Below are 15,805 nucleotides of genomic sequence, written 5' to 3' on the forward strand. Positions count from 1 at the left end.
TACCTCCTTTGTGTCCAATCACTCCCTTCCGCTCTGATCATTTGTACGTGGTTTAAGGCTACTGCAAATAGATCCAATTTACTAACAATTTGTTCTCAGTGTGGGGTTGGAATTAGGGCATGAACAAGAGCCATCAGATCGCAGGAATTGCTCTCATAAATCATGGTCTTGAGCTGTAAATAGCCTCGTCTTGGGTTGAGAAAACCAAGTGTAAAGCTATCAAGCTGGAAGGGAAATGTGACTGAAAATTGTTCCACAATAAAAATGTATATTTCTTTTCTTTATATAAATATTATTCACCACAAAGATAGCGTTTATGGAACTGTATACATACAGGTAGGCTACTTCCACAATAAAATAGGATAGTATACAAATACAAGATGCTGAAAATACAAGTGTCCTACAGGGCGACTTCCTCATATCATCCAATAGGAAAACAGGCCTTAACCTCTGTAGACCCCAAGGACAGAAGTGTATGATGATAGATACATGTTTCAGTGCCTGTTCATTACAGGGACATTGCAGCCAACCCACCACCCACATTCACAACACACTCTGTTCTTCTCCTTCCCTCATCTTTTTTTCTCGTCTACCAGTCCTCCACCTCTTCTTCTTTATTATATCTCATGTTTTGGTCATAGGGTAGGGAGGGAGTTTATATATTTTCATACTTTTTGGGTACTGGTCCCCCCCCTGTGGGAATCGAACCCACAACCCTGGCGTTGGAAGCGCCGTGCTCTACCAACTGAGCCACACGGGACCTCTCACTCCTCCTCCTATTCCTCCCTCAACTGTGTAGGGGGTGTCTGTGGATACTGCAGTCACATACACCTAACCTGGATGGACTAGGCATAGGGAAAGCGGGTGGGGATATAGGGGGTGGGAATTGGGCTGTAACTGGTTGGAAGGAGATTGTTAATAAATTTTCCCGTCCATGTCTGCCTGTGTACAGTATAATGTATGTCTGTGTATAGTATAATGTCTGTCTGTGTACAGTATAATGTCTGTCTGTGTATGGTGTCTGGTTGTCGCTCTGTCTTTTTTTCTTTGTCTTTCTCATCACTATCGGGTCATGTTTGATCTTCCTCCTTTTTAGCATATCGGTTATTTTTGGCTGCTTGGTCTACACTAGAGCACTACAGGGGTGGAAGTTAAGCTATGTGCCTATAGCAATGAGAGGTCAATACAAAGATGGACAGTACAGTTAGTTAGGCCCTTCTCCATTTGTTCAGTGTCGATTTTATAGGGCCATAATGTGGCTTTTACTATATTTTTATAAACACAAGCATTTCGTTGGACCCGCTAATAGATCTGCTAAACTGTGTACGCAACCAATAAACTTTGATTTGATGAGTTGATTCCTCACGTTGTTCAGCGCTTAGCCACAAGAGGGCAGTATCAAGCCAGGTTTTAAAATGCATTGCATGTAGGTGCAGTGACTCGAATACAGCACAATTTACAGTGCATTCAGAAAGTATTCAGACCTCTTCCCTTTTTCCGCATTTTAATGACAAAGTGAAAACCTTATATATTTTTTTTTTTTTTTTTGCAAAATGATTACAAATAAAAAACAGAAATACCTTATTTACATTTCAGACCCTCTGCTATGAGACTCGAAATTGAGCTCAGGTTCGTCCGTTTTCCATTGATCATCCTTGATTTTTCTACAAGTTGATTGGTGTCCACCTGTGGTAAATTCAATTGATTGGACATGATTTTGAAAGGCACACACCTGTCTATATAAGGTCCCACAGTTGACAGTGCATGTCAGAGCAAAAAAACAAACCATGATGTTGAAGGAATTGTCTGTAGAGCCTCGAGACAGGATTGTGTCGAGGCACAGATCTGGGGAAGGGTACTAAAATATTTCTGCAGCATTGAAGGTCCCCAAGAACACAGTGGCCTCCATCATTCTTAAATGGAACAAGTTTGAAACCACCAAGACTCTTCCTAGAGCTGGCTGCCCGGCCAAACTAAGTAGTTGGGGAGAGGGGCCTTGGTCAGGGAAGTGACCAAGAACCTGATGGTCACTCTGACAGAGCTACAGAGTTCCTCTGTGGAGATGGGAAAACCTTCCAGAAGGACAACCATCTCTGCAGCACTCCACTAATCAGGCCTTTATGGTAGTGGCCAGACAGATACCACTCCTCAGTAAAAGGCACATGACAGCCCGCTTGGAGTTTGCTAAAAGACACCAAAAGACTCTCAGACCATGAGAAACAAGATTCTCTGTTCTGATGAAACCAATATTGAACTCTTTGACCTGATTACCAAGCGTCACGTCTGGAGGAAACCTGGCACCATCCCTACGGTGAAGCATGGTGGTGGCAGCACCATGCTTGAAATGTTTTTCAGCGGCAGAAACTTGGAGACTAGTCAGGATTGTGGAAAAGATAAACAGAGCAAAATACAGCGAGAACGCTCTGCTCAGGATCTCAGACTGGGGCGAAGGTTCACCTTCCAACAGGACAACGACCCTAAGCACACAGCCAGGAATGGCGTCGGGACAAGTCTCTGAATGTCCTTGAGTGGCCCAGCCAGAGCCTGGACTTGAACCCGATCAAACATCACTGGAGAGACCTGAAGATAGCTTGGCAGCGACACTCCCCATCCAACCTGACAGAGCTTGATAGGATCTGCAAAGAAGAATGGGAGAAACTTCCCAAATACAGGTGTGCCAAGCTTGTAGCGTCATACATAAGAAGACTCGAGGCTGTAATCGCTGCCAAAGGTTCTTCAACAAAATACTGGGTGAAGGATCTGAATACTTATGTAAATGTGATATGTCTAATACATTTGCAAAAATGTCTAATCCTGTTTTTGCTTCATCATGACAACACATTATGGGGTAATGTGTGTAGATTGAGGGATTTAAAAAAAAATCTATTTTAGAAAAAGGCTGTAATGTAACAAAATCTGTAAAAAGTCAAGGGGTCAGAATACTTTCTGAATGCATTCTGTATCATTACATAAAGTTATCATGAAACGCATAATTTATGACATGCTGGTTTATGGTTCTAGACCCTAAATTTCATAGTGTCAGTTTGTGGTCTTTGACTTTTGCTTAGGAATTTGTCAAACTGACCCCTTGTAAAGGAAATGGCACTCTAGACAAACTTTAAATGATTCTGAATGCGTTTGTTTTGTCTTTTGTTAGTGAGAGAAAGAAACGTAGTAAGAAAGCCATAGTTGGAGTTTCCACCCGTTACCACTAGATGGCCCCATAACACTTTGTTGTAAACCCAGTAGGAGCGACTGTGCTCCTGAAATAACACGTTCCTTTACGTCAGTGTGTTAGTGTTATGAGCGACTGTGCTCCTGAGATAACATGTTCCTTTACGTCAGTGTGTTAGTGTTATGAGCGACTGTGCTCCTGAGATAACATGTTCTTTACGTCAGTGTGTTAGTGTTATGAGCGACTGTGTCCTGAGATAACATGTTCCTTTACGTCAGTGTGTTAGGTGTTTATGAGCGACTGTGCTCCTGAGATAACATGTTCCTTTACGTCAGTGTGTTAGTGTTATGAGCGACTGTGATCCTGAAGATAACATGTTCCTTTACGTCAGTGTGTTAGTGTTATGAGCACTGTGCTCCTGAGATAACATGTTCCTTTACGTCAGTGTGTTAGTGTTATGAGCGACTGTGATCCTGAGATAACATGTTCCTTTACGTTCAGTGTGTAGTGTTATGAGCGACTGTGTCCTGAGATAACATGTTCCTTTACGTCAGTGTGTTAGTGTTATGAGCGACTGTGATCCTCTTGAAGATAACATGTTCCTTTACGTCAGTGTGTTAGTGTTATGAGCGACTGTGCTCCTGAGATAACATGTTCCTTTACGTCAGTGTGTTAGTGTATGAGCGACTGTGATCCTGAGATAACATGTTCCTTTACGTCAGTGTGTTAGTGTTAAGAGCAGTGCTCCTGAGATAACTGTTCCTTTACGTCAGTGTGTTAGTGTTATGAGCGACTGTGCTCCTGAGATAACATGTTCCTTTTACGTCAGTGTGTTAGTGTTATGAGACTGTGCCCTGAGATAACATGTTCCTTTACGTCAGTGTGTTAGTGTTATGAGCGACTGTGCCTGAGATAACATGTTCCTTTACGTCAGTGTGTTAGTGTTATGAGCACTGTGCTCCTGAGATAACATGTTCTTTACGTCAGTGTGTTAGTGTTATGAGCGACTGTGTCCTGAGATAACATGTTCCTTTACGTCAGTGTGTTAGTGTTATGAGCTACTGTGCTCCTGAGATAAACATGTTCCTTTACGTCAGTGTGTTAGTGTTATGAGCGACTGTGATCCTGAGATAACATGTTCCTTTACGTTGAGTGTTATGAGCGACTGTGATCCTGAGATAACATGTTCCTTTACGTCAGTGTGTTAGTGTTATGAGCGACTGTGCTCCTGAGATAACAATGTTCCTTTACGTCAGTGTGTTAGTGTTATGAGCGACTGTGATCCTGAGATAACATGTTCCTTTACGTTAGTGTTATGAGCGACACGTGCTCCTGAGATCAATTGTTTCAGTGCTTTGGTGTTATGAGCGAGTGCTCCTGAAATAAAATGTGCCTGTGTTGTCAATGCGTTTAGTCTTATGAGTGACTGTGCTTCTGAGATGGTGTGCCTGTGTTGGTAATGTGTTTAGCCTTATGAGTGACTGTGCTTCTGAGATGGTGTGCCTGTGTTGGTAATGCGTTTAGCCTTATGAGCGACTGTGCTTCTGAGATGGTGTGCCTGTGTTGGTAATGTGTTAGTCTTATGAGCGACTGTGCTTCTGAGATAAAGCATGTCTGTATGGTAGTGCCTCTGAAAGTATGGCTGTGTTTCAGCTGTCAGCCGTTCTTTGTTCACCTCTCCTCCGCTGTGGTTGCAGGGCCAGGCAAAGGACAAAGCCAACAAAGCCAAAGTTCAGGTGCGTCCGAGAGGAAGTGAGGCCGCTTTCGCGAGTCTCTTCCTCTCGTTGGCTTCGCTTATAGGTGTGCTGTGGTCTGCTTCGCCCAATAGTGGGCTGCCTATGCCTTACTAGCTATTTCTAGGCCCCGCCCGGTAAACAACCCCTAGCCACTGTAGCATAGACACCTGTCTGAATATGCCAGGAGTGGACAGGTGTAAGCAATATGGCGAAGTCTTCACCTAGCCTATCAGAGGGCAGGGTGGAGCTATAACCTGTTGCTCATGCCTATCACGTCCTGTCAGGTCGACGTGAAGTGAAGAAGGTGAGGGGCTAGGAATGATCTGGACTTGTGTGCAGACGCCATTAACCAAACTAAAGCCGCCTGACCAGTTTATTACACCTCGTCTAGCCATGAACACCAAGGGGGGAAACGGCAGTATATTGACACAGAGAACCTCACACACGTGACGTGTCAATTTATTGGACAGATTCCAATGGGATCAAATGTCTTTGGGTCAGTTGATTTGGATTGTCATATATTCTACACAAATGGGCAGCTTTATTGTTGTGTGCAGTTTGTAATGTGCGTGGCTGCCAGCCTGTCCAGTGTACTAGACAGACGAGGTGAGCTGTACTGTGGACCAGGTTTAGCATGACTGTGCCAGCCGCTCGATTTGGCCCAAGCTCTTGAGGTGTGTGTGTGTGAGTGCGTGCGCGGAGAGATTTGACACCTGTGAGTGAGGGTGAAGAATGAGGATGGCACCCAGGCCGTTGTGACACTCATGTTCCCACTGCCTGGATAACAGATGGAATCGGCCTCCGGAGGGAATGGAGGTCGCAAGAGTGTGTGAAAACGGGTGTGTGTAGTGCATGTGTGTGTTCGAGGCCACGAGAGTTTTACCGTCTCGCTCTGATTCTCAACCAAGCATGACTTGACGAGCTTCGAAGCTTTGTAAGAGCACGTAGTGGACACACATTAGCGTTGCGATTGATACTTGATTGGATGGTACATTGACCAATGACAATGCATTATCACCGAGGGGTTTGACAGTAATTCATTCAAATGTGGTTAGATGAATTTCAACATTTTGACCTAAGGGTGTCTTGTCACGCCACAAAAAGGGGAGTTATTTTGCCATAATAGGTTAGCATAATGGCAAAGTCAGGAGTATTCAACACGTGTACTGTAATTCCATATTTATTTTTGTATACCCTCTGTGTCTATCTGTGTTCCATCTCCTCCAAAGTGAATGATTTTTTTTAACTACATTTTTTATTTAGAATTGTGTTATAGTGTGTTTATAAAAGGTTGCACAGCAGTGTGTGTGAGTGCGTCGTGTGTGTCTCTCACGCCGTTCTCCTCTCCTCACCACACATAGAAAGCCAAGCTGGGCCCTGGTACTAAGAAGGTGATCTCGCCGTCAGATGACAGCACGTCTAATCTGCCCTCTAACAACCTGGACTCTGTCAAACTCACCGACTTCAACTTCCTGGCCGTGCTGGGGAAAGGCAGCTTCGGCAAGGTGAGCCAGGATTTGACTTGTATTTTTAAGGAGGTGAAGTGGTAGGTTCCCGGACACAGATTAAGCCTGGTCCTGGACAGAAAAGCACTTTCAAGTGAAGATTCTCCATTGATCTTTAGTGTTGATCTTGCTTGTTCTGTGTTTTGGAAACGTCCCCACATTGATTTGTCACGAGTTATTCTCATTGGCTTGTGAAATCAGCTACCCAACTGGCCATGTTGAATGTCCTGGGACGTTATCTATCGGACAAATCTGAAATTGATCAAGATCCAAGTCTATGTTGGTGTACGTGAGTCACATCATAGTCACATCATCCATAATTTACGCAGAACCGAGTCATACAATGAATGAATACAATGCAATGTTTCGGTTTAGACCGTCCGTACCTCGGTGTAGCACAACGTGAATAAATTAGTATATCCACGCGTCAGTTGACTAATAAGCATACAGTAACAACATAACAGTTGAGTTAATAGCATTACTATCCGCGTTAAGCCAACCTATTAGAAGCCCTCGGTCTAACCTTTGACCTCTGGTGTTCCTGTGTACCAGGTGATTCTGGCAGAGATGAAGCCCACAGATGATCTGTACGCCATCAAGATCCTGAAGAAGGACGTGGTGATCCAGGATGATGATGTGGAGTGTACCATGATCGAGAAGAGAGTCCTGGCCCAGCAGGACAAACCACCCTTCCTCACTTCACTCCACTCCTGCTTCCAGACCGTGGTATGGAGACCACATACACACACACACACGTGGACATATGGGCACGCCCGTATGCACAAACGCACAATTGCTTGCTTTTTGCTGTCCATCGATGTTGATGATGATGATGTGGCTGTTGTTATTGTGGTGGGGCATAAACACACACACACACACACACACACACACACACACACATATGTACACCACCCACGTATACACACACACACACAAAGGTCAATTAACTTTTTCTTTGTTTTAATCTGTCCGCTTTTTCAGCACTTTTCATTCCTTCTTAATCTTTAATCCCTCAATCTCTCTTGGGCAGAGACGACAAAGGGCAGGCACCATCTGCACCGTACGGTGGCGAACACACACACACACACACACACACACACACACACACACACACACACACACATCCCCAATGTGGAAATCTAAAATTCTTTGCATTTTAAGTGATGAGAAGTCCAAATCCTCTTTACAATAAGGTGCCACGATCACTTTGAGGGTAATTGTTTAAGAAAACCATTTGCCTTGTCTGACAGGTTATGTCAAGCTTATGTTTAGCAAAGTGCATAAAATACCGCTAACCTTATTATAATCTCGCAGTGTGATTTCATTTCAAATTATTCTTCAACAATGTGCGTTATAAGGAGGCAATTTATTTAACTAGGGTTTAGTAAGCTCAGGAATACATAAATAGTTGCCTCTTCAGAACGCACAATGTTGAAGGAAAGTTTCAAATTAAGTCATACTTCCAGATCATAATTATGCAATAAGGCCCGAGGAGGTGTGGTATATGGCCAATATACCACGGCTAAAGGCTGTTCTAAGTCCACGACACAATGCAGAGTGCCTGGACACAACCCTTAGCCGTGCTATATTGACCATATACCACAAACCCCCGAGGTGCCTTATTGCTATTATAAACTGTTTACCAACGTAATTAGACCAGTATATGGTAATATTTTGTCATACCCGTGGTACACAGTCTGATATACCACGTCTTTTAGCCAATCAGTATTCAGGGCTCGAACCACCGGGTAATAATGAGGTGTATGTTACGTTTTGCACTTTGAAAATGTCGCCCTGTGACTAGTGCAGGACAGACGGTTAAAGAGGCTGTCTGAGCGATTTACTTCAGTTTGACTACACATAATCGAGTCATACGTGGGAAATATTTCTGAGGGGTGTACTTTTTCCTCCGATGTTGTTGTTCTGCATTCTGTAGTTTATTTAATCTTTATTTAACTAGGCAAGTCAGTTAAAAAAAATCTTATTTTCAATGACGGCCTAGGAACAGTGGGTTAACTGCCTTGTTCAGGGGCAGAACGACAGATTTGTACCTTGTCAGCTCGGGGATTCAATCTTGCAACCTTTCGGTTACTAGTCCAACGCTCTAACCACTAGGCTACGCTGCCGCCCATTTTACTTAACACTCCTACCGTATCCCCTATGTGTGACTCAATACTACACAACAGCCTCAGCACTGGGTCCTACAGTATAATGAAGAAAGCCTCTGTCTTTCTGACACGGCTGTTATCATGTCACAGTATATGACGGTAGAACAGATGCCAACCCAAAACATTGTTTTTCATAATGTTAAGTGATATTTAACACCCCCATCTCTGTCTCCCTCTCTGCCCAGGACCGGCTGTACTTTGTCATGGAGTACGTGACTGGAGGAGACCTCATGTACCACATCCAACAAGCGGGCAAGTTCAAAGAGCCACAGGCAGTGTAAGTTACCCTTTCCCCTCGCTTTCACCTTTTATACTGAATACAAATATAAACGCAAGCATGTAAAGTGTTGGTCCCATGTTTTTGCTCCCGAGTGGCGCAGCGGTCTAAGGCACTGCTTCTCAGTGCAAGAGGCATCACTACAACCCCTGGTTCGATTCCAGGCTGTATCACATCCGGCCGTGATTGGGAGTCCCAATCGGCGCACAATTGGCCCAGCGTCGTCCGGGTTTGGCCGGGGTAGGCCGTCATTGTAAATTAGGATTTGTTCTTAACTGACTTGCCTAGTTAAATAAAGGTAAAACATTTGTAAAAAATATATATATATTTTGTTAGCTGAAATAAAATATTTAATATTTTTTATTTAACCTTTATTTAACTAGGCAAGTCAGTTAAGAACAAATTCTTATTTACAATGACGGCCTACCAAAAGGCAAAAGGCCTTCTGCGGAATGGGGGCTGGGATTTAAAAAATAAATAAAAATATAAATATAGAGCAAAACACACATCACAACAAGAGACACAACACTACATAAAGAGAGACCAAAGACAACAACATAGCAAGGCAGCAACACATGACAACAACATGGTAGCAACACAACATGGTAGCAACACAACATGGTAGCAGCACAAAACAGGGTACAAACATTATTGGACACAGACAACAGCACAAAGGGCCAGAAGGTAGAGACACCAATACATCACGGAAAGTAGCCATAACTGTCAGTAAGTGTCCATGATTGAGTCTTTGAATGAAGAGATTGAGATAAAACTGTCCAGTTTGAGTGTTTGTTGCAGCTCGTTCCAGTCGCTAGCTGCAGTGAACTGATAAGACAAACGACCCAGGGATGTGTGTGCTTTAGGGACCGTTAACAGAATGTGACTGGCAGAACAGGTGTTGTATATGGAGGAGGAGGGCTCCAGGAGATATCTTAGATGGGGGGAGTGAGGCCTAAGAGGGATTTATAAATAAGCATCAACCAAGTCTTGTGACGGGTATGCAGAGATGACCAGTTTACAAGGGAGTATAGAGTGCAGTGTTGTGTCCTATAAGGAGCATTGGTAAAGAACATCTAGTCACTAGAGAGCACCCTTACCTGCCTGTCTATAAATTAGGTCTCCGTAATCTAGCATGGGTAGGATGGTCATCTGAATCAGGGTTAGTTTGGCAACTGGGGTGAAAGAGGAGCGATTACGATAGAGGAAACCAAGTCTAGATTTAACTTTAGCCTGCAGCTTTGATATGTGCTGAGAGAAGAACAGTGCACCGTCTAGCCATACTCCCAAGTACTTGTATGAGGTGACTACCTCCAGCTCTAAACCCTCAGAGGTAGTAATCACACCTGTGGGGAGAGAGGTATTCTTCTTACTAAACCACATGACCTTTGTTTTGGAGGTGTTCAGAACAAGGTTATGGGTAGAGAAAGCTTTTTGGACACTAAGAAAGCTTTGTTATATAGCATTTAACACAAAATCAGGGGATCCCAGAGAATTTTATGTCATTTCTCTACCATAAGCCGCCTCCAATGTCGTTTTAGAGAATTTGTCAGTACATCCAACCGGCCTCACAACCGCAGACTGGTTCAAACTTGTAAGCACGCCAGCCCAGGACCTCCACATCCGGCTTCCTCTTCACCTGCGTGATCATCTGAGGGGTGCTAAGGAGTATTTCTGTCATTAATAATAAAGCCCTAATTCAGATTGGCTGGGCCTTGCTCCCAGGTGGCTGCACCTCTGCCCAGTCATGTGAAATCTATAAATTAGATGTTCTATGTACTGTAACTCAGTAAAATCTTTGAAATTGTTGCATTTATATTTTTGGTCGGTATAAATAGGGGGCATAAAAGAGTGTGTGTGTAAAAGATAAATCTTGGAAGAGAGCGGGGGAAGGGAGAGGAAGAGATGAAACTAGACTGGGCACTGCAACGTACGGAGGAGAAGGAGAGACGACAGAAATATTCATTCTTATACCTAGGCTGTCAGAATGTGTTCAGCACATTACAGTCCTTTACAACCCTTCCTGTTTGAAATAAATGTCTAACATGGAGCATGTCATTGCAGGTTCTATGCAGCAGAGATCTCTGTTGGCCTGTCCTTCCTGCACAAGAAAGGAGTCATTTACAGGTGGGTCTTCTTCCAGTGTACAACAACTCAGAGGCACTTTATCCCAGTCTAGGATCAATGTTTACTGTACACTGTGTATTGTCAAACCATGAATGAATCAATGTAATAATGTAAATGTCAGGAAGTAACAGGAGTGGTGTAGAAAGGCCCTAAAATACATTCATTTGGCCCTTGTCACATGATGCGGGTGTCTCCTGCAGGGATCTGAAGCTGGACAACGTGATGCTGGACTCGGAGGGACACATTAAGATCGCTGACTTTGGCATGTGTAAAGAGAACATATACGAGGGGGTGACCACTCGCACCTTCTGTGGGACGCCCGACTACATCGCCCCAGAGGTAGGAACAGGGCGAGTGTGTGTGGGGAGGGAGAGGGGTGGTCATCTTTGTCATTGTCTGGCCTGCGCCCCCGTCTCCGTGGTGATCCACATCCGAGTCGACAGCTCAGGACACACACACACACACACACTCCAGCTGACTCTGACAAACATCCTTGTGCTCTAGGGCTGGTTCAAACTTATCACAGAGAAGCCAAGGTCTCCATATCATTGATTATCTATGTAGGCTATGTCCTGTTGGACAAGCAGCCTGTCTCAGTAAGCATGCTATTCAGGGAAGAAACACTGAACCCCGGCCGTAGAGAGTAACATAAGCACTAACTTTAACAATGCTATTTTAGCATAAAACTCATGTAAGCGCCATTTAAACCACAAAAATGAAAGACTGTCTACTGAACATTTTGAGTTAGAAAGGCTAGTTAGTGTCTTCTGAACATTTTGAGATAGAAGAACTACAGTCTCTACTGAACATTTTGAGTTAGAAAGACTGTCTACTGAACACTGAGTTAGAAAGGCTAGTCTCTACTGAACATTTTGAGTTAGGACTATAGTCTCTACTGAACATTTTAAGTTAAAAAGACTGTCTACTGAACATTTTGAGTTAAAGGCTAATGTCTACTGAACATTTTGAATTAGAAGAACTACAGTCTCTTCTGAACATTTTGAGTTAAAAAGGCTCGTGTCTACTGAACATTTTGAGTAGGACTACAGTCTCTACTGAACATTTTGAGTTAAACATGTCAGTCTCTACTGAACATTTTGAGTTAGAAGAACTACAGTCTCTACTGAACATTTTAAGTTAGAAAGACTGTCTACTGAACATTTTGAGTTAGAAAGGCTAGTCTCTACTGAACATTTTGAGTTAGAAAGGTTAATGTCTACTGAACATTTTGAGTTAGAAAGGTTAGTGTCTACTGAACATTTTGAGTTAGAAAGGTTAGTGTCTACAGGACATTTTGAGATAGAAAAACGTCAGTCTACTGAACATTTTTAGTTGGAAAGACTGTCTACTGAACATTTTGAGTCAGAAAGGCTAGTCTCTACTGAACATTTTGAGTTAAACATGTCAGTCTCTACTGAACATTTTAAGTTAGAAAGACCTTCTACTGAACATTTTAAGGAAGAAAGACTGTCTACTGAACATTTTGAGTTATATGCTAATATCTACTGAACATTTTGAGTTAGAAGAACTACAGTCTCTTCTGAACATTTTGAGTTAAAAAGGCTAGTGTCTACTGAACATTTTGAGTTAGAAAGGCTAGTGTCTACTGAACATTTTGAGTTAGAAAGGCTAGTGTCTAACTGAACATTTGAGTTTAGAAAGGCCTAGTGTCTTACTGAACATTTTGAGTTAGAAAGGCCTCGTGTCTACTGAACATTTTGAGTTAGAAAGGCTAGTGTCTACTGGACATATTGAGGTTAGAAAGCTGTCTACTGAACATTTTGAGTTAGAAAGGTTAGTGTCTACTGAACATTTTGAGTAGAAAGGCTAGTCTCTACTGAACATTTTGAGTTAGAAAGGTTAGTGTCTACTGACATTTTGAGTAAGAAAGGTAGTGTCTACTGACATTTTGAGATAGAAAAACGTCAGTCTACTGAACATTTTTAGTTGGAAAGACTGTCTACTGAACATTTTGAGTTAGAAAGGCTAGTGTCTACTGAACATTTTGAGTTAGAAAGGCTAGTGTCTACTGAATATTTTGAGTTAGAAGAACTACAGTCTCTACTGAAACATTTTGAGTTAAAAAGGCTAGTGTCTACTGGACATATTGAGTTAGAAAGACTGTCTACTGAACATTTTTAGTTAGAAAGACTGCCAACTTAACATTTTGAGTTAGAAAGACTGCCTAACTGAATATTTTGAGTTAGAAAGACTGTCCCACTGAACATTTGAGTTAGAAAACGTAAAATCTCTACTGAACATTTTGAGTTAGATAAATGTTGTCTCTACTGAACATTTAAAGTTAGAAAAGCTGTCTACTGAACATTTTAAAGGAAGAAAGACTGTCTACTGAACATTTTGAGTTTGGAAAGGCTAGTGTCTACTGAATATTTTGAGTTAGAGGCTAGGTCTACTGAACATTTTGAGTTAGAAAGGTTAGTGTCTACTGAACATTTTGAGTTAGAAAGGCTAGTGTCTACTGAACATTTTGAGTTAGAAAAGACTGTCTTCTGACATTTTGAGTTAGAAGAACTACAGTCTCTACTGAACATTTTGAGTAGAAAAACTGTCTACTAAACATTTTGAGTTAGAAAGACTGCCTACTGAAATATTTTGAGTTAGAAAGACTGTCCACTGAACATTTTGAGTTAGAAAAACGTAAATCTCTACTGAAACATTTTGAGTTAGAAAAACGTAAATCTCTACTGAACATTTTGAGTTCGACTATAGTGCTTCTACTAGAACATTTTTGAGTTAGAAAAACGTAAATCTCTACTGAACATTTTGAGTAGAAAGACTGTCTACTAAACATTTTTAGTTAGAAAGACTGCCAACTTAACATTTTGAGTTAGAAAGACTGTTTACTGAACATTTTGATTTGGAAGGTCTACAGTCTCTACTTAACATTTTGAGTTAGAAAGACTGTCCACTGAACATTTTGAGTTAGAAAAACGTAAATCTCTACTGAACATTTTGAGTTAGAAAAATGTGTCTCTACTGAACATTTTGAGTTAGAAAAAGAGCGTGTTGCATGAGAATCTGCCCTAGATGTAACCAACCCAGTCAAGCACAGCCCAGTGAGGGACATCATATTGATTTCCTCTCTAAGAGGTTCATTTGGTTTCATGGGTGCTGGGGCTGGGTGGACAAGCTGTGATGGTGGTGAGGTACACACACACTCAGGGTGGAGACTTGGGAGAGTAGACGTCGAGACCTAGAAGTCGAGACCATTTTATTAGCGCCAATGAACGGTTGGAAATTGACATTTACCTAAAAGCACAGTTTGAATTGCAAACTGATTTCTTCATTTCTTCAAGTCTGATTTCTTCGTTGAAGTGAAATTGACCTCAACCTCGTAATACCAGAAGTTCTGCGTCCCCTATATGTGTGTTGTATTCATATTGTGTTAATATTTTTAACATATTGTGTTATATTTTTATTTTTGCGATGTGGAAGTTTGCTATCCTCTGCGTTTGTCTGTGCGCGTGTTCATGCACTTTAGTGTCTGTGTGAGAGTGTCCGTGTGTCTACACGTTCAGTGTGTGTCCGTGCGTATCTGTATGGGAGTACTCTTCCGTGTACTGTACGTATGTGCGTCTCTTAGTTGTCAGGACCCATGTGGAAAAACGGCTTAGGCGCGGTCCCCGGGCACCTCTCGCTCTTTCGCCTGTCACCACCGCATTACGCCGCACGCACACGTGCACACTGCGTTGCTCTACTTCTCTCTCTCCGCTGTTTACCTCTCACCCTGACCCACATAGGCAGCCATGGGAAGGCTCTGTGAGCGTCCCAAACAGCACCCTGTTTCTTCTATAGCCCTATGGGCCTTGGTCAAAAGCAGTGCACTATAAAGGGAATAAATAGGGTGTCATCTGGGATGCGGCCTCTATCAATCTGAGAGGAACACGTTGGTCACCGTGTGCTAATGGGATTGTACGCACCGGGTTATCAGAGTAACAGACCTGTGAGTTAGAGAGGGAGAGGTGGAGGGGAGGAGAAATAGGGAGGCAGAGACACTGGGAGAGAGAGGCAGAGAGGCAGATGGGAGAGAGAGGCAGAGAGACACTGGGAGAGAGAGGCAGAGAGACTCTGGGAGAGAGAGGCAGAGAGACTCTCCGCCTCCAGTTTCTCTGCCTCCTCCCAGTGTCCTCAACTATCCGTCTCTCGCCTCTCTCCAGTGCTCTCCGCCTCTCTCTCCAGTGAGTCTCTCCGCTCTCTCTCCAGAAGTTCCTCCGCCTCTTCTCTCCCAGAAGTCTGCCTTCAGTTTATTCCTCCGCCTCTCTCTGCCCAGTGCTTCTCCGCCCTCTCTCTCCCAGAGTCTCTCCGCCTCTCTCTCCCAGAGTCTCTCCGCCTCTTCTCTCCCATGTCTCTCCGCCTCTCTTCCAGTGTCTCTTCCGCCTCTCTCTCAGAGTCTCTCCCGCCTCTCTCTCCACAGTGTCTCTCGCCTCCTCCAGGTGTCTCTCCGCCTCTCTCTCATCTCTGCCTCTCTCCCTCTGCTCTCTCTCTCCCTCTGCTCTCTCTTCTCTCTGCCCTCTCTCTCTCTCTGCCTCTCTCTCTCTCTGCCTCTCTCTCTCTCTGCCTCTTCTCTCTCTTGCCTCTCTCTCTCTCTGCCTCTCTCTCTCTCTGCCTCTCTCTCTCTGCCTCTCTCCGTCTCTCTGCCTCTCTCTTCCCAGTGTCTCTCTGTGCCTCTCTCTCCCAGTTGTCTCTTCCTCTCTCTCCGTGTCTCTCTGCCTCTCTCTCCCAGTTGTCTCTCTGCCTTCTCCTCTCCAGTGTCTCTCTGCCTCTCTCTCCCAGTGTCTCTCCTGCCTCTTCTCTCCAGA

General features: G+C 43.4%; 1 protein-coding gene and 1 non-coding gene across 2 annotated transcripts in view; one reads left to right on the forward strand and one right to left on the reverse strand.

The window, feature by feature from the left end:
- The window catches only part of LOC111982249 (protein kinase C alpha type), a 222,442-nt gene that overhangs the window by 166,361 nt on the left and 40,276 nt on the right, over window positions 1-15,805 (forward strand). The window contains exons 9-13 of the mRNA XM_024013793.2: window positions 6,273-6,416; window positions 6,969-7,142; window positions 8,770-8,861; window positions 10,923-10,985; window positions 11,186-11,324. Of these exons, the coding sequence (XP_023869561.1) occupies window positions 6,273-6,416; window positions 6,969-7,142; window positions 8,770-8,861; window positions 10,923-10,985; window positions 11,186-11,324 (612 nt within the window). The remainder of the gene's footprint in view (window positions 1-6,272; window positions 6,417-6,968; window positions 7,143-8,769; window positions 8,862-10,922; window positions 10,986-11,185; window positions 11,325-15,805) is intronic.
- trnag-ucc (transfer RNA glycine (anticodon UCC)) lies at window positions 683-762 on the reverse strand. Its single transcript has one exon. It is a non-coding gene; the product is annotated as a tRNA-Gly (tRNA).

This window comes from Salvelinus sp. IW2-2015, linkage group LG21 (genome assembly GCF_002910315.2).
Source record: "Salvelinus sp. IW2-2015 linkage group LG21, ASM291031v2, whole genome shotgun sequence".
In the NCBI taxonomy this organism is placed as follows: Eukaryota; Metazoa; Chordata; class Actinopteri; order Salmoniformes; family Salmonidae; genus Salvelinus; species Salvelinus sp. IW2-2015.